Here is a 25,744-nt window from a genome sequence, read left to right as displayed (position 1 = left end):
GCTCACGAGACGGGTTTGGTTGGATATCACCCAGCGAGCCAACTTGACCGAGTTGTGCCGCTGTCATGCCGAGATGCCGATCATCAAACCACCGAGGCCGAGGGATCCGGCAGTCTTCGGCAACCCATCCTCAATCATCATCGCACAAGTTCATGGTCTATATCAAGGAGGGTCAGCTATCTGCCCAATCTCTATGTCGTGTCGATACGTGCTTTGCTGACTACACTTCTCTTCTGGCTGCCGAGTGTCCTAATTCTTATCCTCCTCGTCCTTGGCTCCCCCCGGAGTTTACTGGGATGTTTTCAGGCACCTACAGGACATCTCCGATAACGATTGACTCCCCAGCATACAAAATCACACACGTGCTGCATAGACTATGGTTCTACAGTAGCCAGCCGCGAAAGAGTGCCTCGCACGCGCCGTACGGTCTCACGCTTTGCTTTGGATGTTGAACCGCGGAGCGTAGCTCCTAGCAGAAGCGGTTGCAGGAGGACAATGCTAACTAATACTCCGCAAGCTACACTGTCCCATGAATTCCACACCTGCGCAGGTGAGGACGCCCCACGGGGAAAACCATTGCCGTTAGCTTGACGGGGCGGAATGTGCCCATGTGAGGTCCGTGGGCAGTAGGGCCGCTGGCGGGAGATACATGTGGATGGAGAAGTGTCACCCGAGAAAGCCCCAGCGAAGAGCGGCCTCCACCTCCCATCCATACCTCGAGACTGGTGGACCATGTCCTGCGCAAGACTATCAAACGAGAGGTTCAGTTGGAGTCGCTGATTTGGCCGCATCTGTCTCTGTTGATGCTGTTGCTGTTGGCGGCAGATTCTGCCATGAGATCGCGACTGGTATTGGTGACTGGTCAATCGGCCTTCTCCGACTAAGAATACCGAGATGACCACTCAGCACGTCACTCTTGACGCCCTCTGTTTAACACCCACCTCGTTCACTGACGCCGTAGATATACTCTCTCACCTCTTAACGACCATGACCCACCCCTTTCCCTTCCCCGTCCTTGACCTCCGCGAACTGGACGGTGGCGAGGACGCCGCCGCCCGCTTCCGTGCTGCCCTTCTCCGAGCCACCCACGAGGTCGGCTTCTTCTACCTGGTGGGCACAGGTGTGAACCCCGACCTCGAAGCACGCCTCCTAACGGCGGCCCGCGCATTCTTCGCCCTGCCCGACAAGGACAAGCTGGAGATTGAGAATGTGAAGAGGTACGGCTCGCTTCTGAAGGCTCTAACCCCAGCCCACATTTCCGAGGATACACGCGTATTGGTGGGGAGCGGACAGAGGGCAAGGTCGACTGGCGCGAGCAGATTGACATCTGGAGCGAGGACGAGGCGCTCTCTCCCACCCAGCTCGAGGGGCTGCCACCATATTTCCGCATGTTGGGGCCCAACTTGTGGCCGTCTGCCCTACCCGAACTCAAGGGCGTCATCCTTGAATGGCAGGCTGCCGTGGTGCCAGCCGCACACAAACTGCTACGAGCTTGGGCAGAAGCACTTGGCGCCCCAGCAGACTACTTTGACAAGCACTTTACCCGGCCAAGCACACGCATGAAGGTTGTGCGGTACCCTGGTCTCCCGCCGGATGTGGACAACCTGGGCGTCGGCGCACACAAGGACGGCGGATGCCTCACGCTCCTCTGGGTCGAACCGGGCGCTAAGGGTTTGCAGATACGGCCGGGGGAGGAGTGGATAGATGCCCTGCCTCTCGAGCACGGATTCGTGTGCAACATTGGCGAGATGGTTGAACGCGCCACCGCCGGATACCTCAAGGCGACGGTGCACCGCGTCATCGCGCCTACGGCGCCAAACGAGCGCATCTCCGTGCCAATGTTCTTCAACCCCAGTCTGGACGCACGGTTCCCGAAGCTCGAATTGCCGGAAGAACTCAAAGAGGAGGGTGCCTACGAGCAAGATCCAAATGACGTGATCCACGAGGTGTACGGCGACAACCTCCTCAAGAGTAGGTTGCGCGCGCACCCAGACGTCGCGGCGATACACCACCCCGATCTCGTTAAGAGCGGGATGTACTAGATGCATGGGAGATGGTATGGCGCGTGATCATTCTTGGACTCGACTACTGGGCGCGCCTTGGGGTTCAAGTGGTGACAGACTTGCTGAGTGGACGAGACAGCTTGCTGAGTGTACGGGACAGCTTGCTCACATCCAACCGAGCCTTTGAGGCTCTCCGGAATGCGCACACTCCTCTGTACGTCATTGTCTGGGACAACACTCTGGGGCAAGACGGGGCGGAACCTCTCCACTCGGGGTAACTGCGCGCAGATGTTACAGTAGTTGTGCGATCTGCTTTCCTCATCCTGCGTCCCTCTACTCCCTCCGTTTCTCATCTCGGATCATTCTTCCACCATTCCACCTACGCTTCTCGTACTTGCAAGCTCTTCCTGACTCTCGGAATCAACCGGAGCGCATTAAACATCATGGAGGCACACTGAAGCGCATCTAACTCAGTCTGCAGCCAACTCAACGTTTTTGACCTGCTCGGCCGGCTCGGGCTGCATTCTTACGCGAGCCGGATCAACAAAGGCAATCATTACTAGCCGGGAATATCTCTAGGGAAGTCACAATACAAGTCATTTCGGCCGCAATGCGACACCGCCCCGGTTCAACCCTGCTTAAAATCTCAAGGAGCTCCAACTCATGCCGACTAACTCAAGCGCAAAGGTCCGGGGCAACCCCTGTCCAGGGAAATCGTCCGACGCTTGGAGCGCGCGCCAGTGCACCTGACCACCACTGCCTGGACAGCGGCGTAGGATTGCACCGACTACATTATTCCGCTTGGCGTCGCGGTAGTGTGCAGTGCCCACTTGCTAGGGCGGAGTAAAGATACAACGGGGCGCTCAATGTCTCAATTCTATAAAGTCGGTGCCGCACGGCAATGGTGGAGTCTCCACAAACAGCAACAATGTCCGTGCACGTTCTCGAACACGACAAGCCCGTCTCTACCATTCAACATGTCGAGGCACAGGACGACAAGGAGGTCGACGCCGCCGACGGCTCGGGGCTGATGAAATCGCCCATCGACCACCTTAGTATCTATCAGACACTTTGGATCTTCAAGCGTGTTGTCATCTTCATCATCCTCGTGTACACTGGCTACGTCTGCGAGGGCTTCGAGGTGAGTCGCGTGACGGCGTGACGTACAAGCTGACATCAGCTCAATGCAGGTGGAACGATTGTGGCGAACAAGGGCTTCCTCAAGCAGTTTGGCGCACGCGACCAAGAGGGCGTTCGTGCACTCGATCCCACTTGGCGTGCGTAGCATGGGTTCTCCACAGGCAGCGGGATGACTGACGGCAGTGTCGACATGGGGTGCTATGCTTAACGTGGGCCAGATTGTCACGTTTACTCACATCTCTTGGTGCGTGAACCCTCCAATCTCAGCTGACAGCAGGGTTGCCGACCGATGGGGCCGCAAGACCGCGTTCTACCTGGCGTGGCTGTGGCTCATGGCGGTGAGTAGAGATGGAGGAGGAGCTGACAGCAGGGCTGCATGATCATGAACTTTGCGACAACTTCGGGTGTCTGGGTAAGCTCTTTTTTTTTTTTTTTTTTTTTTTCATGCTAACGCCCAGGCTATCGCAAAGCTCTGCAACGGCGCAGGCATTGGCGTGCTCCAGGTCGTGTGTCAAGTCTACGTGATGGAGATCTGCCCCGACAAGATCCGCGGCGGCATGGTCATCTTCCAGGCGGTCTGGACGGCAATTGGAGGCATCATCTGCAGCATCATGATGCAGCAACTCAACAAGCACTACCCTGAGGACTTCCGTCTTCCCCTCCGTATCCTGTGGGCACCAATCGGACTTATGCTCATCTGCTGGTCGATTGTTCCAGAGTCGCCGTGGTACCACGCTCGACGTGGAAACGAGGAGGCCGCGCGTAACGCCATGCGCCGCCTGTACGGCAACATTCCATGGTACAACTATGACGAGGAGTACGGAATCATCCTCCGCACACTCGAGCACGAAAAGGCCAGCCTTGCCAAGAACAAGCCGCGCTTCCGCGACGTATTCAAGGGTGTCAACCTCCGCCGCACGCTCACGGTCATGATTGTCGCTGTCTGCCAACAGTTTGCCGGTCTCGCCATCATCAGCACGTACAACACTTACTTTTTCTCCCTTGTGGGGATGGAGGACCCGTTCCTCGCCACGCTCATTCTGTCCTGCGTCGCCCTCCTCGCTGTCACCCTTTGGGCGCTTAGTGCGGATCGCCTGGGCCGCCGCATGATTGTCAACATCTGCCAGACGTGTGTAGTCGTCATTTGCTTCGTCGTCGGCGCTCTGTATTACACCGGAGCGTCGATGGGCAACAAGGCTGCCGGCACTGCCCTCGTGAGCAAGCACTCTCCGCAATCCATACTGACTCCAGCTCGTCATCTGCTGCATCTGGCAGTTCACGTACCAAGCCGTTGCAATGTGTTACTACCTGTACTCTGCCGAGCTTCCTTCGGCAATTCTGCGAAGTAAGTCGATCGCCAGACGCCGCTAACGCTCAGTCAAGACTGGACCCATCACTTTCTTCACCAACTCGATCACAGGCATTGCCACAGTCTACGCGACACCGCCTATGCTCCTCGCTCTCAACCTCCGGGCGGCCTTTGTGTACGGCGCCCTGTCTGTGCCCATGTGCATCCTCATGTGGCTCTACTTGCCCGAGACCAAGTGCAGATCGGCTGCCGAGATCGACGAGCTGTTTGAGAACAAGGTCCCCGCGTGGAAGTGGAGCAAGACCGTCACGACGATTGAGGAGGAGCTGGCAGCCGTTCAGCGTGCGCGCGGGGCGCGGCCCGAGGACGCGTGAAGACCGTGAGGTCAGCGAGAGTAGCAGGAGTGAGAACAGTCTGGAAGATGTTACAGATCAGTAGTGGTAGTTAGGTTTGAGGTTGAATGATATCATGTAACATTTGGATGGCTCACTTGGATGTCGGTTGGGAAATGGCGGCTGAACAACCCGCGTCCAGCTACGCGCACTTTTTCCCTGAAAGGGTTTCACATTTCTTGGCACTCGACCGAGGCGATCATCTCCCTCTCCAGTCCCGTTTCCCCACTTTACTTACCTTCTCTCTCACTCTCCTTGAATCACTCCCTCTCTTGATCACTACCATGCGCCTCCTCCCCGCCCTCCTCGTCTCCGCGGCCGGTCAGTCCCTCTCCTGCCCACCTTCTCCCTCCGCCCACCCCTCTGCGCATCGCATCGCGTGCCTGACTGACAGCAGTTGCGGCCGCCTCCCCAGCCTACCTCGTTGGCAGCGCTGTCGAGCGCGCCCTCGCCGCCCGCCAGGCTGCGGGGACCACCACCAACGGCGCGTTTGACCTAGGCCTGATCCCGGCCATTTGCGACACGCCGTGCGCGACGTACAAGGAGATCTTTGGCACCTGCCCCGGCGACCCGTCGAACGCTGTCTGCGCCAAGGCGTGCAACGTGAGTGTCGACGATGTGGGACATTTATGTGCTTTAAAATGACGGTGGGAGGGCGTGGGTGGCATGCCGCAGTTGTTGTTTGCTGTTGGGTTCCATTCCGGATCCCTTGCCGGTCGGCAACCCGCCATGGTCACGGTGCTGGCATGTCCCCGCGCAGTCACGCCACATCTTAGACGATACACGGCAGCGTCGGCCAGGGGGATCCACACAACACCCGTTCCGTAGAGCCAGATCATCGGCTGACCTCAGCAATCCGTTCACAACGAGTTCATCGTCTGCACCTCGTGCCTCGTCAACGACGGCCCCGCTGCTGGCATGGCTCAGCACGAAATCGACATCCTCAACATTGCCCAGCAGCAGCTCGTGCAGCAGTGCATCGACATGGGCACCCCTCAGTCCTTCGCCGGCACTGTCCAGCTCCCGTCGACCGTCGCGTACCCGTCGGGTATCGTCAACGCAACCTACTCGGTGTCGCAGGTCTCGTCGGTGAGTTTAACATGGTCAAGCAAAGCTAACGACAGACACAGGCCCCCCAGTCGACGCCTCCTCCGTCCGCCTCTGCGCCCGCCGCCGCTTCGTCGACGCCCGCCAACAGTGCCGGCATCATGCGCCCTGCTGCGGCCGTTGGCGCAGTCGTTGCTGCTGCCGCCCTTGTCGCGTTCTAAACGCAATTTAGACCACTCTTTCATGCCGCCTATGGACTATGGCATTTGTCGTTGCATTGTGGAAACTGATAATCTCACGAGGGTGTTGTTAGGTACAATCTAAAATTGGAGAGTGCTGCTGTGACCGCCTACGTCGTCCCCTCAACCGAGGCCGATCCCCAAAGGCACGAGGGCCACGGCTCGTGACTCTGACGCCGCTGAACGCTCCAGCGACTGACAACGTACACTCTCATTCCTTGAATGCTTCAGAACAATTAAGTTGCCTCCAGGGAACGGCGGCGCAGTTCCACCTACCTCCCCGCGCGGAGGTTGTACCAGCATAGACTTTGGTGGGGCCAGCGTTTCCTTGTTAGGACCATCACTAACGCGTCATCGGCGGCATGACCGGCTGCATGGACGCCCAGTTTAAGCACATTACGCAGCAGCGGGGTTGCCCAGGAAACGACATACACTCCACCCATGCGGCATACACTCCACCCGTGCCGTGAACGACGTCGACTGTCGCTGTCTCGGGCCTCCCGCGCCCAGAACGCCACCATGATGATGGTCCATGACGGCGGTGCTCTGCACAATTATCAACACGCCAGTCGTTTGTGTGAGCCGGTGCAGCCGAGGATCATGAGGCAGAATGAGTGTTGGACGTGCACAACGCGGCTGGATCCAATACTCATTCTGCCCATGGGGATCCAAGGCGGCATGGTCCCGCCCCAATGCTGTGTCCCAGGGCTTATTTGTTATTTGCACGCCACTGTTCGGCATCGGAGAGGTACTCGAACGCACGGTGCCCGACATCAAGAAACAGCCTGGGCGCAACTAGGACATGTCCGTGCGAGACTAGCGCACGGGCGGACTGCTGCATCAGCCGGAGTACCATGAGACGACAGCTCCATGAGACGACACAGCCTCCAGGCTGGCAGCCGCATGATCGGGCCCCTGGTCCCGGCGGTGTGGCAGTTGCGGCTGCTGTGGCGATTCTAGCCAGCCCCAGATCTCGAAGGAGGGGACCGAGCGCCGAGCGTGGCGAACTGAACTGGATCCCCACAATGCGGGACGCCGTCGGCCTCCGGCAAGCTTGAAGAATCGACTCGCATACACGCATCCACTCGACAGACGCTGCCCGTCTCGTGTATGGGCCAGCCCAGCCATGTTTGCGGATGGCGGGTAAACCAATGGATGAGTAACGTTACAGCTGTCCGTCAGTAGGCAACTCGGGGGTGAGAAGTCAAACACGCGGGATGAATTAAAGTACATGCTCGAATGCAATGCGAGGAGTAAGCACTCTACAAGCATATCCACGCGTCTCTAGTTGTCAAAAATGCCAATGATTCTGCTGCTGCTGCTGCTCTCTTTCAATTCTTCCGAGTGTGTCATCCTCTAGTTCCGGGGCTTAGGGGCCAGGCTGGGGTTCTGTTGGTCAGCGCCGCAGAGCGGTTCGTGACTCACGGGGAGCTTGAAGATGTTGTTCTCAGTCTCGTAGAGAGTCTCCATCCCAAGGATGAAACCCCAGCTACCAACGAGAATGCCAAAGTAACCACCGATGGTGGTAATGACAGTCTTCCCAGACATGAAGCCAATGGCGAGGAAGAGGAAGTAGAAGACAACGAGGCCGAAGAGGACGGCAAGGCCGATGTTGAGGCGGAAAGTGACTGGCAGCATGACAAGCGACAGCACAAACCACACAATGAGGTAGAGGCCGAGAGCGTTGTTGTTGTCCACGGGGTCGGTGTAGCCAGCCGACGCGCCCGACGAGGGCCAGAGGACGATACCGAACGAGATATAGAAAAGGCCGTACCTGTGCACGAGTTAGCGCTGTTTGGATCGGCGCAGAAAATTCCAATCCCACTTACATTCCAAAGGCAGTGGTGGCGAAGGTAGCACCCTGCTGGTAGCACATGAGACCGGAGATGAGCATGCCGAGACCGCCAACAGCCAGGACCTGGCCGACAAGCATAGTGAGGGCGGGGACGCCACGAGCCTGAATGACGAGAAGACCGACCATGAGCGTGGTCGTACCGAGCGAGAAGAAGCCTGGGGACGTCAGCGGCGCCTTTGATTGAGAGATCATCAACTCACCCAGAGTAGCCGGGTTGGCAGGCGTCATCGGGGTGACAGCTGGGGCAGTGGTGACCGGGACGGGCTCAAAGGCAATCTGCCTCTCCTCGTAAACACGGTCCTGCTTGATGTCGGCGGTGGAGTTGCTGGCCATTTTGGTTTGGTCGTGCTGGGTTCGAATGAAAATAGCTCTGGTCGTTGGTCAGAGGTCTGCACTACAGTAGGGAGTGTGTTTAAGTTGTTGTTTGGGTGAGCAAGTCGCAGGGTTTGTTTGTGGGGAAAAAAAAAAGCTGGTCCTGCCAAGCAACTTCTTATACTGCCAAGCGCTGAACATGGGCGACGCACAGGTGAATAGGAGAGCAGGTAGGAGGCCTAGAGGGATCTCGAAGTCGTAGCGATCAATCCGCAGCCACAGGTCACGTCGGTGGCCGGCTCAGGACGAGCTCGGGAAGAGCGCGGCCGTCACTGGGTCGGTGTCATTCGGAACGCACAGTAGGGGAATGTGGTGCGAGTGAGGCGCAGGAGGCCAGTCCATGAGCAAGCTTACTCGCTGAGCCTGGTGGGGCCGTGGAGGCGCGAAAGGGGAAAGGAATGACATTATGGAGGCCGACGGGGCGAGAAGGGGGGTTCAAAGAAGGGGTAGAGGTGAAGCTTGATCCTTGATCCCCGGAGAGCCAGGAGGCGGGGCCACCGGCAGAATCGCGGCCGTTTGGGGCAATCGGGTCCAAGCAGCAACCACTTGCGTCGGCGAACAAGATAACAGGCTTGTCTTTGGGTCTGGAAGGGGAAAGAGAGAGCAAGGCGCTCAAAAAGGGATGAGAGTTCGGCGCGTGCCTCAGAACACTGGAGCACTACTACACCTTCCTGGGTTCCGATGCCTAGCACTGCCATCAGACTATTGTCCCGGCTCTGTCGGTTGTTAGATAACCTTTGTATTGGTTCCGAGCCAAGACGCCGTTCCTCGGTCTGATGCCGGCTATGGTGGGTCGGTTCAGGTGCGCAACCAGCCGATCACTTTTTTAAAAGTGATGGCGGTCGTCAGCCTCACAACAATCACCATTCGTCACGGGCTGGGCTTTTTCGCAATAATGCACGCCCAGCAGGCATGGTTTGTTTCGAAAAAGCCACCTGGTGACCCTGGCGCTTTCCGAGCAAATCATGTGCCTCCCCTTGCCCTCGTGGCTAACCTTTTGTCTTTTCGAGCGACCATGCGTCGAGGCGTGTGCATAGTCTTCTTTTCTGTCTCACGTTCAGTATCAGTGAGCCGAGAGATAACAGGGTGGAGGACGTGGGGCGAAAAGAGGCTTTGGCCGACGCATGCTCCTCTCGATTTCATCTCATCGGTCAACGATTGGTGTTTGTGCCTTTGGAGCCCAGCGTTGTTGCTGTCGTACTTGTTCATCATCTGGGTGGCAAATGCAGAGCGCTCAAACTGTCCTATGCCTAGTCATTTCGCTACCCACAGTCAGTTTTTTTTTTCAGCCCCCCCTCGTGGGTTCAGATGACCTGTGCACGACGCCACACCGGCAAAACGTGCGGCCGGTGGAGACCCGTGCCACGAAGCGTCATATGGGGGACATGAATAACAGGCAAAACTTGATGAAATGGTAACCGACTCCCAAGCGAGTGTCTTGCAAGGGGCCAGACGAGGCACGTCGTTCCGAACAACAATTCATGTCAAGAGGTGATCGATACCATGTTTTGCCCCCGCTCATCAAGAATGATGGGGCAGGCTTGATCCATGTCGGAAGCGGCAGCTGATGTGAGCCGAATGCTTTGTATTGACTGCGGTGGTATCACATGGCGAGGCGATTCTTGTCTTGGCGCTTGCGTGGATGAGTAGATCGAAATAGGATCGGGACACGACAACGCGGGTCAGGATTGTTCTTGGTCGAGTTGAATGTGGGCAAAAATGTGTTGGGTTGTGTGAGGATGACGGGTCGGAGGGGGGAGGCGGAGGACGGCCGCCAGTGGGCTCGCAACCCACAAGCTCAACACAACCACAACGTCGAGGATGAGAGATGAAGAAGAGAGACATGGCAAAAAAAACCGCAATCATTATCACCCCTCCTCGTCTCCACAAAGTATCTTTCCGCTTGCCTGCTCAATAGAGGGGCTGCCGGCACTCCGCTCCTTCCCGCACCGCAATCTTGCTGCAGAGATACCGCGAGATCCACCATAGATATCCAGATCTGCACCCTATTCCGAGTCTATTCCAGTATCCAAATACAATCATGACTCGTCTATCAGCGCGTTTATTCGCCACCCGCCGCGTTATCATGCCGTCTCTCCCCAGAGGCAGCCACAATCCCGCACCGAGACAGGTGTGAGACCACACGACAGAGGCTATCTTCTGGCTCAGGATATTGGCAAACAAGGCTATTTACGGACATGAAGGCCTTTCAGGTAACCCGCTCGCACGGTCTCCACAGGGGATAACTCGATAGCGGCTACGACGGGGTTCGACCGTGCTACTTAGCGGGGTTGCGACAATCGCGCTGGCGAATGATGGGAGACATTCGCCTTAACGGTTGCCTCGAGACTTGTCCACAATCCAAGGTGTGGTGGCGTGTGGCGTCGGCAGTCCCATCCATGCGTGGAATGGAGGAGGGGGTTGTCCCTTTGGTGAGAACGGCTGAAAGGCCGGGGCCGGGCGCCGAGCACGGTCTCTCTCCAGCTGGTCTCTCGTTGGTCTTGGTCTCACGCGTATCTAAGAAGTCTTTGGACGTGCAAACTCATGCATCAAACCCTATCAACTCGATTTAAAAAAACGCCACGCCATTGTGAGTCTTCAAGTGGGGCCCAACTGGTTGTTTATCACGTCCGTGCCCGTGCCTTTGGACCAGTTGGGCTGTATGTATCGAGCCAAAATAGCGGCCTTGCATGCATTCTATCGGCCGTTGTCCAGTAGCTCTCGCTGCTTCTTCATTACATAGATGATTGATGGAGACCAAGGAGTGAGTTGGGTCAAGTTGTGGCTGCGGACGAGAGATTGGTGCGATTGGTGCACCGCTTTACGGAATGACGTCGTTCTTGGCATGGACCTGGATGTGATGACCACATCAACAACACCCATCTCTCTCATCTCCTCCACATCCACCACACCAATTCATTACAACCATGGGTCTCGCCTCTGCCATGAAACAGCGCAATGACGCCCTCGCCACCGGCGGAGGCGGCTTCGCCTCGCCAACTGGTCCTCCCCCAGGAGCTGGAGCCTACGCGAGCCCGACAGGCCCGCCTCCTGGCGCGCAGGCCGGGTTCGCGGCGCCGACCGGCGCTCCTCCTGGCGCGCAAGGCGGGTTCGCGGCGCCCACCGGCGCTCCTCCTGGCGCGCAGGGCGGGTTCGCGGCGCCCACCGGCCCTCCTCCGGGACATCCAGCTGGAGGCTTTGTGTCGCCAGCAGGTCCGCCTCAGGCGTACCAGGCTCCAGCGCCCGTGAATACCGAGCCGAGCCTCGCGCAGATCATGAACGTCCTGAAGTACACTGTCGCTGACGTGCGTATCCTCGAGCTCCAAGCGTAGTGCTGACCGCGAAAGCAGGGTATTCAGCCCTTCTATCCCGCAACGCAGCAGGGGCGTCTCGAGGGAATTGCCAACCACATTATCCAGACTCGCGCCGTTTCGACTCTTGCCGCCCGCTGGCGTATCCCGGTCGAGAAGGCGCTCGAGTTTGTGAGTCGCTCCCCCCCCCCCCCCCCCCCCCCCCCAGAGTAGACTGACAGCAGACCAAACTCGCGCTATTTGACATTGTGCTCTTCCTCGACGACTCAGGGTCGATGCGTGGGTACGAGGACGGCGCGCGTATCGAGGACCTCAAGGTGTAAGTCGTCGTCTCTGGAGCGTGACCAAGCTGACAGCAGCATTGTCAACTACGTTGCGTTTGTCGCGAGCCTCTTTGATGCGGACGGAATCGAGGTCCGCTTCCTCAACGCGTCTACGATCGCTAGTGGCGTCAAGAACGAGGCCGATGTCCAGAAGCTCATCGACGCCAACCCCTTCAAGGGCGTCACCAACCTTGGCAAGGAGATGTGGAGCAAGGTGCTCGACCCCTTGATCGTGCGCCCTGCGCAGAAGGGCACGCTCCAGAAGCCTGTACTCGTCATCTCGATCACGGACGGTGAGCCGTACCCGGAGCCGGCGGGCAAGATCCGCGAGGTTATCAAGGACACAAAGAAGGCGCTCAAGAAGTCACGTTACGGCGAGGACGCACTGTCGCTCCAGTTTGCGCAGGTCGGCAACGACAAGGCCGCACAGGACTTCCTCGAGAAGCTCGACAACGACAGCTCGATCGGTGGCCTCGTCGACGTCACGTCCAACTATGAGTGGGAGCAGGCCGAGATCAAGCGCAAGACTGGCAAGGACCTCTCGCCCGAGGACTGGCTGCTGAAGCTCCTCTTAGGCGCTGTTGATACCAAGTTTGATGCTCAGGATGGCGCGCCCATCAAGAAGGCGGGCAAGTTTAAGAAGTTCTTTTCGTAGGATGTAGTGTTGCGGCTAATCCAGAAGTTTAGAGCGCATTGCCAGTAGTTACTCGCAGGAGTTTGGAGTGTAATGTAATCTAAAGTGCGATAAGTGAGGGTTGGTCAACTCAACTAGATGGAGAAGAACCGCTGGGCGGTGTGGCGTCATCGCCACCAAGCCACCTTATGGGGCCCGGTTGATATCAACAAATTACCGGCGGCTGAAACGTATTCTCGAAGTCTCCCAACTTGACAGCCTCCGCATTTATCGCATTTCTTGCATATCAAGCCCTTTAATGGGCAAAGCGCAGCGCGCACGACCGCCGAGGGCTATATTTCGCTCTCAAGCTCTACACCTACATCCGATATCTGTATCGATTGTGACTCGCGCCATCCCCTTGCCTCCCTCCCCTTGCCTTGCCTCCTCACCCGTCCTCCCTCCATCAACATCATGCGTAACGCATGTGACGCGTGTCGCCTACGCAAAGTCAAATGTCGCTTCGACGACGGCAACAGTGGGTGCGCATTCTGTACCTCGATTGGCATCCCATGCACCACCGCTCCGCGCCAGCGACACCGGACCAAGGCGGGCCGCAAGAGCGCCCAGACGTCCACCTCGGCTAGCACCTCGTTGTCTGCGTTCGACGACGCCTTTGCTGGATGTGCGAGGGCAGCACCGCGCGTCGCTCCATCACGCGACGGCTCTCCACCACGAAGAATCAGCGCATCACCACTATCACCCTCACCCTTGGAAGACTCGGAACCGACTGGCGACCCGACTGGTGACCGCGGACTATCCCATCTTCCGCGCGGCCGCCGATCAAATACTCGCGCACGCCTCCTCGGTGTCCCGGGCCTCACGCGAGCAGCACTCGATTCCTGCTTCGAAAGCTTCTTCGGTTCTATCGGGCAAGTGATCCGCGTCTCTGAGCCGCAAGACCTGTTTCTGCGCCGCGCTCGCGTACGCCTCTACTACGCGGCGGGACTAGATGTACCGGCCGAGCTTGCTGATGTTGCGCACAACCCGGCAACTGAGCTGCTCGTTCTTGCTGTGGCCTGCCGCGGCGCACCGTTTGGCCAGTACGCATACCTCGCCGAGCCAATCTACAACCGGTGTTGCGAGCTTGTGCGCATCCCCGAAACCCTAATGAGGAACGGATGCGATGTCGTCGAATCCCTCCTGCTACTATCTGAGCTGAGCGTACGTACGCGCAACGACAAGCTGGGCGAACGCACGTCACCATGCACCATCGACCCGCTTGGTAAGGGCGCGGTCATCGACCTCCTCTTCTACCACGGCTTGCACATCCCTCCCCCACAACACGCACCTGACTTTACCCGCCGCCTTATCATCCACGCGACAGCATGGGTCCACGACGCGATCCGAAGCGCGAGCGCACATACCATGACCCGGATCAGGGATGACGACACTGGCTGGCCCATGCCGGCCAACAGCGACGACTTTGCATACGTCCCACTCACACTGGTCACTCGCCAGATCTGCCGGACGCTACTGAGCGCGCGTGCCAGGGGCCTCGGGCTGCGTGACGCCGACGTCGCCGACACCCTTGCGGCCATCAGCAGCCTCAGGTCCCGCACGGGGATTAGCGTCGACGGCCTCACGGCCGTTGTCGATGCGGGAAGAGGCAAGGCCTCGATGCCCCGCGATGGCGCTCGCCCCATCAGCCACACCGAGTATGTGTGGCTCCTGTCCACCCACTACTGGTTGTACCTCGTCACCTGGGTTGCCGTGCAGGAGGACATGGACCGACATCCTGGCGGCTTGAGTCTCGGGACAATTGCCGACGTCAGGTCTGCGACCACCGCAGCGTGTGAGGACATGGCCCGTCTTGCCCAACTAAGCACCACTCACCAGCTACACGTGCACGCCACCCGAGGGGTACGCAACCACTTTGCCGCGTTCACCCTTTTCCTCGTCCGCGACTTTGCCAGTATTGCAAGCGCCAGTGTTGCCCAGAGCCACCAGTACTACGCGCTCGCCGAGACGCTCAACCACGGCGTCCGCAGCGCCACCTTCTACCCTGACTCCGCCAAGCTTGCCGACACGCTCCTCATGATTCTACACAAGGGGTTGCGCGTCGAGCTCCGCGACGCTGCGCGCGTCGCAGAGCGCGGACTGGACGCACTTGCAAACGTCTCGTCTCTCCGCGAGAAGCGCCCATCGTCGCTCAAAGTGTCAACTACTGAGAGCGTGCCGTACGAGTTTCCGCGCGAGTCAATCAGCCCCGCCATCCAGGTCATCAATCCGCCACCGGACGACCTGCATAATGGGGGCTCACGGGCGGGCAGCTCGCAGCGGGGGAGCGCGGCGCCCTATACGCCACGCCAGGACGGCATGCTCAACCCCGGCTCGGCGTCATCGTGCTCGGCGCCATGGTCGCCTCCAACACCGACATTTCCTACTCAACCCGGCGTGAGTGCGGCACACAGCACTGTCATCTCGAACCAAGCTCTGCATCCGACGACCACACTGCCGTTCCCCACTGCTGGGACAAATACTATGCCCAATGGTCCTCCAATCGCTCGAGGACCGTTCATGGCACCACTAGACGTACAACTCGGCCTACCGGATACGAGCCCTCTCGGCGGCACCAGCGTCGACCTCGACTGGTTCTCGCTCATGAACACGCTGATGGAATGCGGTATCGATCTTCCCGGCACACTCTCCGAAATCCCATAAGTGCCATATTAGCTACATTACATGTATTGTATTGTTGTACCGTGCACTAGATCTCGAGCGCGCTGAAAGGCGTCTGGATATTGTGCTGTAGGAGCATAGTGACGAGGTCAGGTACCAGCGCAGGCTGGGCATCTGGGCCCTCGGCGCGCGCGAGGGCGTCCCGTAACGCGACGGCGACGCTCGCCGTGTCGGCGTAGCACTCCATACCCTCTATCGCATTGATGAGAGCGTCGGCATTTCCCACTGGTTCAAGGTTGCGTTCCGGTCGGCCCTTCTGGGTGTTTTCGAGCACACGATGGACGAGGAAGACAACAACCGAAACGAGACGCGAAGACACGACCACTGGCACTGGCAATTTACTCTCCACGATCGTATGCGCGAGTGACACCATGTACTGTGCTCCGCGCATAGCCGCTGCTTCCACCTCGTCGACCATTCGCGAGGCGAGGTTCCGCGGATGTTGTATGGCGTCACACTTTGCCGCCGCCCAGCAAACGACATACAGCAAGTTACGAGCGGCAAGCATAGCCATTGTGGCGGGCACTGGTGTCAGATACATATTTGGAGCACTCACAAGTCATCATCTCGGGGTTATCAGCCGCGCGCAGTCGTGCGAGGTCAAAATTCGTCCCTTTGGCGAGCACGTCGAGCTCGTTAACAGCCATACGTAAATCCTCACTATGCAAACCGGTACACCTCGCACGAGCGCTCAATAGACTCGAGCTGATATGTCGCGCAACTCGAGCCAGAGGCATGGCGGGGTCATCGGCCGGATTCCACGGCCAACCCACATCCGTATCTGCCATTGCAGCCTGTATGCCCACACAAGTTGAACGGAGTGCGTCTCCTGCCCACACGGACCAGAACACGGCTTCACGCCGCACATGGTCTCCCCCGACCGGCTGGATGTGTACGTTATGATACACTGCCAGTTCGACCGGATATCCCAGACCTAAAGGGTCGAGGACGAGTGGATTGGATTCACAAAGGTGAGAGATTCCAATGGGGTATGGCCCTTCGGCGATCAGGTTGGCGGCTTCAACTGCGTCTAGGCCTGCGTTGGCGAGGTATTCGGCGTCGGTTGCAAGTTCGAGACATCTTTCTCGTAATGCGCCCTCAAGTTGGGGATAGGGCGAGGCTGGCGCACCCAGGGCTGATATAGCGAGAGCCAGGAATTCACCAGCAGCTTCAATTCCCATAAGGTCTTTGGGGACTTCAAGACCCGCCGTCTCGTAGAGCATGACTCGGACGCGGCGCGCAAATAGGTCTGCGGGCTGGGAGACGCGTACCGTGTGTCGTGTGCTTCCGAAAAAGGCAGCGACGCATGCGTCCAACGCCTGCCGCGTGAGACCTGGCACGCCCAGGAGGGAAGCGGCTTGGGGATCCCCTTCCGGTTCGTCGCCGCGCTGTAGTGTCGCGAGAAGCGAGACGATGCGTTTCCCTCGCTTGTGCGCGCCTCGTGGACGGACCTCTGCCCCTGGAGAGCGACCGCGCTTGCGCTTTGGTGGTAGCTCGAACATGGCGAAGAGTGTAATGATGGCCAAGTTGAAGTTGAATGTCAAGTTGTTCAAGGCTTATCCGGTATAACCGGTCCGGCTGGAAGGAGCGGTTTCCGAGCGGCGGCTGGGGCGGAATGAGATCTCAAACACCACATGGACAAACTACCACGACATGTTCCAGGATGGACATGATACAACAAACTAGACTCTCTCAGACTCGTTGGCCTGGTCCCACTGGTACTCTAGATGACCAAGGGTGACCCACGCGCGACCAAGGCAGTGCGCCAGTCCATAGTACGTCCAGCTGCCCTAGCCTCCCACACCTCCTGCACGATCGCATCAGCGATACGTGGCGGTGCAGAGCCCTTCCATTGGCATCGGCGGATGAATGCCAGTAGCGCCTCGTGACGTGCTGGCTGTGCCTCAGCGGCAACAATCTGAAAATCAGCCTCGTCCATGCAGTCACGCACCAGCCACGGCCACACGAGGCCAATCTCCGTTCCGGTCCGGATTCGCGGGACTGCCGCGAGGAGGGCGTCGACGCACCGCTCCACGCGCGGGTGAGCGGCAGGAAGGCCGAGGACGTCGCGCATGATCATTACTCGCAACGCAGTCCGGAAGAACTCAAGGCCGGCGGCGATGCGGACTGTCGTCAGCTTTGATCAACAGATAGCTTACGGTCAGGGGCAGCCCAGCGAGCAGCCCAGATGCTGTCGTCTTCGAGGTCGTGTTGGATCATCGAGCACTGTGAGCGCACCTCGATACGCGCAAGAGTGTCATTGAGGGAACGCCACTCAAGAACGAGATTGTTGACGCGCGCAAAGAGTAACAGCATCTCGCGGGGCTGCGGTCAGCTCTGTCCAGGCATGGCCTCACAATGCCAACAAGCCGTTCAACCGTCTCATCCGCAACCCGCACCCATGCCTCGCTAGGCTCGTGTACGACGAACACTTGCGTGAGGTCTAGTGGTTCGCTGGATGAGACAGCCTGGAGGACGCGGTAGATCGAGTAGATCGCTGAGATTGTTGGCAAGTGCGGTGCCGGGGATGGGTGCTCAATAGCGTCGAGGTACGCCTGCGTCTGGTCGAGGAAAGCGGGGATAATGTCGGGATCACCCTTGAGCAGCGCACTCAATGTGAGTAGAAGCGTGACACTGGGGAGTAGCGCTTCGTTTTCGTTTGCACCCTCTTCGGTGCCGCTACCGCTGACGCGCAACAGATACAGTGCCTCGGAGCGATGATGCGCTGCCTGTTCATTGAAGCTGATCGCCTTGTCGACATTGTTGAATGCACGTGCAAAGTTCGATAGATGTTGCGCGCTCACCGCTAATACCGCGTGCATCATCGCGGCCTGGTCGTCCTCGGTCGCGGTCGAGGCGACGCCTTTGTAAAACTGACTAGCGCAGTCTGCGTCAGCCTCAGAGCGGGCAGTTCAGCTCACTCGATCCATCTTCTATCCCCAGGATTGTTGGCGAAACGACGAGGCGGTAGTACTCGATAAGCGTACGGTCTGTCGAGGACGGATCATCGGTCCCCACCGAGCGAACCAGAGCGTTCCAAAACGACTCAAACTCAGACCCGGGCGGCTGGGCATCAGGTGGCGTCCATGGTGGTACGGCGACGTCGGTAGAGAACGAGAACGCTCGAAGGAATGAGTCACTGGTGTTAGCGAGTTGTGGGGAGAAGGGAAGGGAAGGGAAGACCGAGATGACGTACTCGACATACTCGGCCAGCGCCGCACCTGCGTCTTCGGACGGTCCCGTTGACGTCTCTGCGGTCGACATGTCAACAGGCGGTACGAGCGGTAGGTTGGTAAGGCTGGGAACGGGTGGGCTGGACAGTGTCGACTGCGCGGAAGGAGTATAGATCCCATCGGCTGCACGCCCTGCTTGGGGATAACTGTACGCGCAAACCTTGCGGAGCATGTTGCAACGCCCGCACACGGGGCGGGACTCGTCACACTGCCGTGAGTGACGCTCCCGATCCTGGCTCGTGCGAGCAAGGTGGGCTCACCTTCTTCTTGTGGTGTCGACAGGCGTCGCAACCGAAGCGTGAGCGGGAGAAGCGCATGCGACGGCGTTTTGCCTGCAATGAGGCCTCGACTGGTGAGTCAAATGGCATGATTGATTGATTGATTGATGATGGAGATGAGATAATGGATATCACTGAAATGGTCGGGTGGGAAGCGACTGTTGACGCCCACGTCATGTGATCTCTCGGATCTATCCGATACTCGACTTTGATACCCCAGCAGTCACCACACCCAACGTATCACTCCCAACGGTCAACATGCAAGATGGCAACATGAACCTAGCCGCTACCAGAATACTTTACATCACCTGCTCCCCCTTCATGAGACGACTACTGGACGCTGCATGCCGCAGATGGTGATCACTGCTCACCCGATGTACCCAACCGTTGGGCAGTCACCTCCCCCAACTACCCCACGGCTCTCCACCTCCACTGTTACTCCAACCAATAAACACGACGAGGACTGACTATGATACATTGTTCTATACGTGCTGGTAGTATCTAAACATTACTGTCGACCACAAACTGCTCCAAGCTCTTTCCTCTACTCTTTCTATGCCCACTTGCCAAGAATACTCATCGAGATGAGGCCAGTGAACATGGCCAGCAGCGATGCAACCACTGCACTCCGCTTACTCCGGCGGAGCGGTCCCTCTGTGAAGTCGCCCGACAGCAGGCGGAACGCGGTGTACATGAGGATACCCGCGGAAACCGAGTTGAGGATGCCGATTGCGAGGATGGACGTCTTGCCGTTCTGCGAAAAGCTCTTGCGAACGCCAATGCCGATACCAACGCCGATGGGCGTAATGAGGATGAAAGCAATGCCCATGAGGAGGGCGCGCATACGCGAGATCCAGTACAGGAGGGCGATGCGCGATCCGAGTGCGGCGCCCTCGAAGAACTGGTGGAACACGATGACAATGAGTAGTGTCGTCCACCCCGGCCCGGAGCCCGCACCTAGGGTCACTCCGATCATGATCGAGTGGAAGAGGATGCCGGCCTCGAGGAGGAGTACCTGCCAGTCCTGCTCCTGGCGGAAGGCGGCTTCGGCGTGTGAGCATCCGCCCTCAAACACGGGAGCGTGCGCGTGCGCGTGATTATGCGTGTTCTTCTCCTCGTCGGCACTCGCCGAGTCAGACGAGCTGGGGCCGGCCGCGTGAGCAGCCTCGAGGCGCTTATGCCCAGTGCGCCCCCCAAAAAAGTCGAACAGGAACGTAAGCATGACCGCGGCCATAGCGATCGCTGGAGAGGCCGGCGCGTACGCGAGCTCGCCGAGACACTTGTTGTTGAACATGAGGAAACCGTGGTAAAGGAGGTGGATGAACGCGGTTGCGAGGATGATGCCCGTGCCAAAGTGACGCGCGATGAAGAGCAGGTTTCCCAGAAAGCCAACATCACGCCCAAACGAGGACGCGTCGAGCGCACCCGTGAGCCTGTCGTTGCTGCGCGTCCACCCAGTGATGATGGGCACAAAACACCCGATTGCGGTCGTGACGAGGATGATGAAGACGGAGCCGATATGCAGAGGCATGTCGTAGTGCTCAAGCAGGACGGCGCCGCACGCAAGCTGCTCTGCAGAGCAATCGCCATGTACGTGTCCGCTGTGGATGATGCACTCGCCATGGGCCGCAGCCGCCTCAGCGCCGAGCTCGGAGCCTGTCGCTGGCTTGTCGCAATCCCAGTGCGAGATGTGCCACGTACATGCGCCGCGGTCAGTTGGGGAGGGGGTGGAGGGTGCGGCGGATGTTCCAGACGCGGCATGTTCGCTGTCTCCATGTGCTTCGTGTTCGTGGTCGTCGTGGGACCCTGCCGAGGCCGCGGGTACGGACAGCTCGCAATCCCAGTGGGTGTTGTGCCAGGTGCACTCGCCTTGTCCTGTTGGGCTTGGCGTTGATGGGGAGGCAGTGGATGTTGGGCTCTGTGCGCGGGCGACAGTCGCAGCGAGGACGATGATAAGGGCGGCACAGCGCATGGTGGTGGCGGGCTGTTTAGGTGAAGCCGAAATGGGAGGAGGGGGGTAGAAGCCGAAGAGTACGGAGAATGAGTGTGGGAGTGAGACGATGATGCGAGGCACGATCTAGCCTGTAGATGTTGAGTACGAGATGAGTGGAATGGAGCTCAGCGCTCGGAACGGTAGTGTGATGCATCTCCTCGGTCCGGTGGCCCCTTTTAGTTCAATATCTGTCCAAGGACTGTGTTAGTTTGAGGGAGTGAGAAGACCGCCAAGAGGACGCGAAGTAGAAACGCGGAAAGAGGACTGTACAGTCATGGCTCAAAGATTACAGGTGGCGCTCTAGTGGCCATGCCAACTTGGGTTAATTCAACAGTTTTGTGGGTTATTCACTCTAATACACGTGCTTCAAAATGTCGTCCTCTGCTCAAATGCCATCAACATGAAATGCCAAGAGCTTTGGGTTGAGGACTTTAAGAGGACCCGACCGGTCATACTCATTCTTCGACGCACACGATACAGACAACCCACCCAACAGGGGCCGTCGCAGCATGGCTTCAGGCTGACGGGCTTCCGACTGGCTCTGGCACATCCGAACATACCTCCGCCGACGTCAGCACGTCCACTTACTCTGTGGACTGACGACCGTGAGGTTAACCATGGTGGCCACGGGCGGCTCGGAATGAGGATCGAAGATTAACAATCAGAGGACCAGTACGCACAGCGGTCGGCACAGTGATCATGACCCCTCCTCGTCATGCATAGCGGTCATCAGAGCCGGTCATCAGCGGTCATCAGAACCGGTCATCACCGGTCGTCCACAACGGTCATGGTCATGCACACCGTCGTGACCCCGATCACACTTCGCGGAGGTGACTTTCGCGGCGTACAAATGCAGCTCAGAAGATGTCTCATGTCACACACAACCAGCTCGACAGCTACCCAAGGATCTCCGCGATGTTCAACTTCCTCTTCACAATCTCTGCCGCGACAGCGGCTTTAGGGGCGCCACTCGAGCGCCTCGCCCGCCGCGACATGAAGAGCTTTGTTGAGGACATCGCCATCCACGAGAGCTGCACCCCTCCGCAGCACCGCATGATCGGACAAGGCCTCAAGTGAGTCCATGCCTGTCCCATACTGCTGACGTGCAGGGAGGCACTCGAAGTCGCAGCATTTGCCAAGGACTACATCGCGACCAACGGCCCCTCCGACCCGGTCTTCAAGCTCTACTTTGGCGAAAAGAAGGAGGCGTACCCCGCCGCAATGGGTGCCTACGATGTCCTCCTCGATAGCAACAAGGACGGTCTCCTGTTCCGCTGCGATGACCCCGATGGAGTAAGTGTCTGATCTTCTGTGCTGACGTCAGAACTGTCACCAACCAGGCTGGCGAGGACACTGGCGCGGCGATAACGCCACACTCGAGACCGTCATCTGTCCTGCGTCATACACTGACCGCTTGTACAATGCCGCATTTTGCATGAACGGCTTTGTGCTCGCTGAGGATAAGCCAAGCACGTACTGGTCAATCGATCTGATGTACGTCGAGACATTGTGCCAACCTAACCCAGACACCGCCTCTACCATGTCATCGGCGATGGAGCCATAGCGCACTACGCTGAGAGCCTTGGCGATGTGGTGCAACTTGCCCGTGACAATAGCACCTATTCGCCAGTCGACACGGATGCGGTTCAATACTTTGCCGCTCATGTGTACGCGCTCGAGGTAGCCCAGGGCGGCGACGCTTGCATAGGCGACATCGCGGGGAAGGCGAATGAGGTGCCCTCCAGCAAGGAGGATGCGCCCTCAGCCTCGGTTCCTCCGGCCTCAACCAGCGAGAGCTCTACCACGACACCTGACCCAGCAACGTCTACCGGGTCTGTAGGGGGCCAGGCGGCCGGCAACGACTGTCACACGCACGCCGACGGCTCGGTCCACTGCGGTGCGGAGTGATCAGGTGTGGTTCGAGAGGCAGGCCAACATTCTACGGGGACACCAACAGACCATAGAACCATACATCCCGAAGGCAAATATGCACACTCATCTGCTGATGCCGTCGCCATGACGGCGAAACCCATCTCCCAGAAACCAACTTCTTTCCCTTGATTACGACTTAAAGCTTGGCGCGAGGAGGGGCCTCGATCTTCGGACGCGTGGCGAAGATGTCGCGCACAATCTTGCGGCAGTCAGTCTTGATAATCTTGCCGTTTGCGTTACGCGGGAGTGGCTCGGGGTGGACAACGACGATGACAGGTCGGGCGGGGTAGCGGAGGCGCGGGGTCACGGCCGCGAGGACCTCGGCTTCGGTCGTCCTGGCGCCTGGGGCCAGGGACACAATCGCGCCGACGCGCTCGCCGAGTACATCGTCCGGCACGCTGACGGCTGCGACCTCGGCAAGGTTATCGTCGAGGGCGAGAGCGTTCTCGACTTCCGCACTCGCAATATTCTCGCCGCCGCGGATAATGATGTCCTTCATCCGGTCGCCGAGGTGGAGGCACCCATCCTCGTCAATGTAACCCATGTCGCCAGTGTTGACGTAGCCGTCGGCGTCGATTGTCTCGGCAGTCGCTTTGGGGTTGTTCAGGTACTCGCGCATGTTTCCCTCGCCGCGAGAGAGGAGCAGACCAAAACTCCCGCGCGGCAGTTCGCGCCGCGTCTCAGGGTCGACAATCTTAATGTCGCAGATTGGGACGGCGGCACCAACACTCGTCGGCTTGGCGATATAGTCGGGCCCACTGAGGTGGCACACGACCGCATTCGTCTCGGTCATGCCCCAGCCCTGGCCGACGAACGCGGCCGGGAAGCGGCTCTTAAGGTCACGGGCCAAGCGCTCAGGAGGCGGCGCGCCGCCGTAGCTCACCGCCGTGAACTGGTAGTCCTTCGGGAGGTCGGGGCTCTGGATGATCGCTGTGGCAATGGCGGGCACACCACCCATAGTCGTGACCTTCTCGTCGACGACGAGCTTGACAGCATCCTTGACATTCCACTTGCGCTGGAACACCATCTTGCCACCCTTGCCAATTGTCCCGAGCAGGCTTGCAAGGTTACCCGTGACGTGGAACAGTAGGATGGAGATAAGCGAAACGCCCTGCGGGGCGGGTGCGCTCATCATTGCACCCAACTCGGCAACAGAGAGACCTGCCCGCAAGAACATGCGCGCGGGGGAAACGGCCGCCGAGATGACATTGTGAAGACCGCCACGTTGCGTCGAGATGACCGCCTTCGGGTACCCTGTCGTGCCGGACGTGAAGAAGATGCAGCCGTCCGAGAACTGGTTCAGCCCCTCAAGCCCACCCCCCATGCCGGCGTGAATCGCGTCCTTGTCCGCCTGGCGCACCGAGGTCGTGTCGATCGCCTTGACACCGGCACGCGCGGCAGGGGGGAGGTGGTCCACGCTCGACCAGCAGTAAACAGCTCCGACATTGCGCTTAGACAGCTCGGCACGGAGACGCCCGACCTTGCCTGCGAGCTCCTCGTCCACAAGCACAAGCTTGGGCGTTGTAATGCCGAGGCAGTGTGTCTGTGCGTCGTCGGTGCTGACGTCAGCTCACGTCTTCTCTACAAACTCACAGAAGATCATTGAGCAGCACAGGAACAGCGCCCAAGAGGTGCACAGCGAGCCAAGTCGAAAGCCACCTGATGTTAGCCTCTCCCACCTCTTTACGGGAGCGCGCTACCCACCCAGTGGAGTTTCTTCCGCCGACTGCCACACGGTCGCCCACCACCACACCCAGCCCACGCATCCACGCGGCGTACTCCAGCGCGAGTTCGTAGACTTGGCCGTAGGTGAGGCGTTCGCGCGCATAAAACTCGGCCGGCATTGGGATGGGCGACGAAACTATCTCGCGGTCGGCAAACTCCTTGAACTTGGGGATCAGGTAGGCGCGAAATGATGGGGGAGTCTACCGTCAGCATCTCATCTTGTCCGCGATCGCATCCCCCGGCAACTGGCACCCGTGACACAAGCTGAACACCATATCTCATGCACTCACATTCTTCCACGCGCGCATGCGCCGTCCCCCAATGTCCATCTCGACCATCTCGAACGGCATCCCCGGCGCCGTGAGGATGGCATCGCCTGGCGTCAGTGTCTTGCTTCACCAGCCAGATGTGGACTCACACTCCTCGAATGTCCGCTGTCTCTTCACTGTCTCCGTAGCCATGGTGAGAGGTACAAAGGGCGATTGTGAGCGTGAGCGAACGCCATGGCATCTATGAATGTTTGCTGGGGGAGTCGAGATCGGCAGCCTGCCGGCACAAACCGTCGACCCACGCCGTCCCGGTTAGAGTTTTGCTCTAGATACGGGCCTGCCATGACCGGAAGCACGAGGTGCGCTGGGCGGGAAGGGAGATGTAAGCGATGAAGGGAGGGCCAGTGGTTGGTTGGTCACAAATTAGAAGGGCCGTTCTGAGCGGGGTCCCCAGATCGGCAAATTGCAACCGGTGGCTATTCCCGCTGGTCCTGGTGCGGCCATCTCTACATCACCTTTCATTCCTCGCTTCTGGAGATGAAGGCAACGCAAGCATATAGACGGATGGTTTTATTGAGGGGCCCCCAAGGCAAACTGTAACGAGCACGGATCGCGCAAGGTGGAATCTTGGTGGGCATGGAAGGAGGTGCTTGGTGGGCATTGCGGATATCCGAGTAATTATCCGGCAGATGCCGCACGGAAGGGCCGTCTCTGTGCCAGCTGCTGTTTCTTGCAGAACAGCCTGATCGTAAAGTCGACACGCACACAGGTCGCGTTCCCTCATTTATGCCTTGTACACCCAGCATCTCGGGGTGCTGCTTATCATCGCTGGTTGTCATGCTGATGTGAGACGCGACCAGGCTCACCTTGCCCCCTTGGCCGACCTTAAAAGCATGTACATAGCCTCTCGGACTCGTCGCACGCCGAAGCGCCCATCTACGCCACCTACTCGTGACTGTCTTACATAC

General features: G+C 58.7%; 11 protein-coding genes across 11 annotated transcripts; 6 read left to right on the top strand and 5 right to left on the bottom strand.

Annotated features, from left to right (window-relative positions):
* Window positions 1–987: 987 nt before the first annotated feature.
* On the top strand, window positions 988–2,042 carry CcaverHIS019_0113420 (uncharacterized protein; the record flags this gene model as incomplete). The annotated part of the gene is made up of 2 exons (XM_060596948.1): window positions 988–1,217; window positions 1,250–2,042. 2 exons carry the CDS (start codon window positions 988–990, stop codon window positions 2,040–2,042), a joined length of 1,023 nt encoding a protein of 340 aa, XP_060453890.1.
* An 889-nt stretch (window positions 2,043–2,931) lies between these two features.
* CcaverHIS019_0113410 (uncharacterized protein) lies at window positions 2,932–4,826 on the top strand (the record flags this gene model as incomplete). The annotated part of the gene is made up of 8 exons (XM_060596947.1): window positions 2,932–3,144; window positions 3,184–3,280; window positions 3,327–3,387; window positions 3,421–3,481; window positions 3,514–3,555; window positions 3,602–4,357; window positions 4,395–4,488; window positions 4,522–4,826. The coding sequence occupies 8 exons, from the start codon at window positions 2,932–2,934 to the stop codon at window positions 4,824–4,826; spliced, it is 1,629 nt and encodes a 542-aa protein (XP_060453889.1).
* Window positions 4,827–5,128: 302 nt separating this feature from the next.
* CcaverHIS019_0113400 (uncharacterized protein) lies at window positions 5,129–6,112 on the top strand (the record flags this gene model as incomplete). The annotated part of the gene is made up of 4 exons (XM_060596946.1): window positions 5,129–5,165; window positions 5,242–5,447; window positions 5,697–5,933; window positions 5,975–6,112. 4 exons carry the CDS (start codon window positions 5,129–5,131, stop codon window positions 6,110–6,112), a joined length of 618 nt encoding a protein of 205 aa, XP_060453888.1.
* Window positions 6,113–7,486: 1,374 nt separating this feature from the next.
* On the bottom strand, window positions 7,487–8,318 carry CcaverHIS019_0113390 (uncharacterized protein; the record flags this gene model as incomplete). The annotated part of the gene is made up of 4 exons (XM_060596944.1): window positions 7,487–7,519; window positions 7,556–7,904; window positions 7,960–8,140; window positions 8,186–8,318. The coding sequence occupies 4 exons, from the start codon at window positions 8,316–8,318 to the stop codon at window positions 7,487–7,489; spliced, it is 696 nt and encodes a 231-aa protein (XP_060453887.1).
* Window positions 8,319–11,284: 2,966 nt separating this feature from the next.
* On the top strand, window positions 11,285–12,646 carry CcaverHIS019_0113380 (uncharacterized protein; the record flags this gene model as incomplete). Its single annotated transcript, XM_060596943.1, has 4 exons — window positions 11,285–11,662; window positions 11,705–11,839; window positions 11,893–11,987; window positions 12,028–12,646. 4 exons carry the CDS (start codon window positions 11,285–11,287, stop codon window positions 12,644–12,646), a joined length of 1,227 nt encoding a protein of 408 aa, XP_060453886.1.
* Window positions 12,647–13,078: 432 nt separating this feature from the next.
* CcaverHIS019_0113370 (uncharacterized protein) lies at window positions 13,079–15,328 on the top strand (the record flags this gene model as incomplete). The annotated part of the gene is made up of 1 exon (XM_060596942.1): window positions 13,079–15,328. The coding sequence occupies one exon, from the start codon at window positions 13,079–13,081 to the stop codon at window positions 15,326–15,328; it is 2,250 nt and encodes a 749-aa protein (XP_060453885.1).
* Window positions 15,329–15,374: 46 nt separating this feature from the next.
* Window positions 15,375–16,848, bottom strand: CcaverHIS019_0113360 (uncharacterized protein; the record flags this gene model as incomplete). The annotated part of the gene is made up of 3 exons (XM_060596941.1): window positions 15,375–15,871; window positions 15,903–15,978; window positions 16,120–16,848. 3 exons carry the CDS (start codon window positions 16,846–16,848, stop codon window positions 15,375–15,377), a joined length of 1,302 nt encoding a protein of 433 aa, XP_060453884.1.
* Window positions 16,849–17,069: 221 nt separating this feature from the next.
* Window positions 17,070–18,947, bottom strand: CcaverHIS019_0113350 (uncharacterized protein; the record flags this gene model as incomplete). The annotated part of the gene is made up of 6 exons (XM_060596940.1): window positions 17,070–17,473; window positions 17,506–17,671; window positions 17,704–18,233; window positions 18,268–18,485; window positions 18,543–18,787; window positions 18,840–18,947. The coding sequence occupies 6 exons, from the start codon at window positions 18,945–18,947 to the stop codon at window positions 17,070–17,072; spliced, it is 1,671 nt and encodes a 556-aa protein (XP_060453883.1).
* Window positions 18,948–19,410: 463 nt separating this feature from the next.
* Window positions 19,411–20,829, bottom strand: CcaverHIS019_0113340 (uncharacterized protein; the record flags this gene model as incomplete). The annotated part of the gene is made up of 1 exon (XM_060596939.1): window positions 19,411–20,829. The coding sequence occupies one exon, from the start codon at window positions 20,827–20,829 to the stop codon at window positions 19,411–19,413; it is 1,419 nt and encodes a 472-aa protein (XP_060453882.1).
* A 936-nt stretch (window positions 20,830–21,765) lies between these two features.
* On the top strand, window positions 21,766–22,758 carry PRA1 (uncharacterized protein; the record flags this gene model as incomplete). Its single annotated transcript, XM_060596938.1, has 4 exons — window positions 21,766–21,923; window positions 21,960–22,143; window positions 22,175–22,344; window positions 22,377–22,758. 4 exons carry the CDS (start codon window positions 21,766–21,768, stop codon window positions 22,756–22,758), a joined length of 894 nt encoding a protein of 297 aa, XP_060453881.1.
* Window positions 22,759–22,918: 160 nt separating this feature from the next.
* On the bottom strand, window positions 22,919–24,968 carry CcaverHIS019_0113320 (uncharacterized protein; the record flags this gene model as incomplete). Its single annotated transcript, XM_060596937.1, has 5 exons — window positions 22,919–24,341; window positions 24,376–24,441; window positions 24,487–24,707; window positions 24,798–24,883; window positions 24,926–24,968. 5 exons carry the CDS (start codon window positions 24,966–24,968, stop codon window positions 22,919–22,921), a joined length of 1,839 nt encoding a protein of 612 aa, XP_060453880.1.
* Between the last annotated feature and the right edge of the window lie 776 nt (window positions 24,969–25,744).

The sequence above is a fragment of the Cutaneotrichosporon cavernicola genome (assembly GCF_030864355.1).
Source record: "Cutaneotrichosporon cavernicola HIS019 DNA, chromosome: 1".
Lineage (NCBI taxonomy): Eukaryota > Fungi > Basidiomycota > Tremellomycetes > Trichosporonales > Trichosporonaceae > Cutaneotrichosporon > Cutaneotrichosporon cavernicola.
The sequence above is the reverse complement of the archived record's forward strand: the minus strand, read 5'-3'. Positions and strand labels throughout refer to the sequence as shown.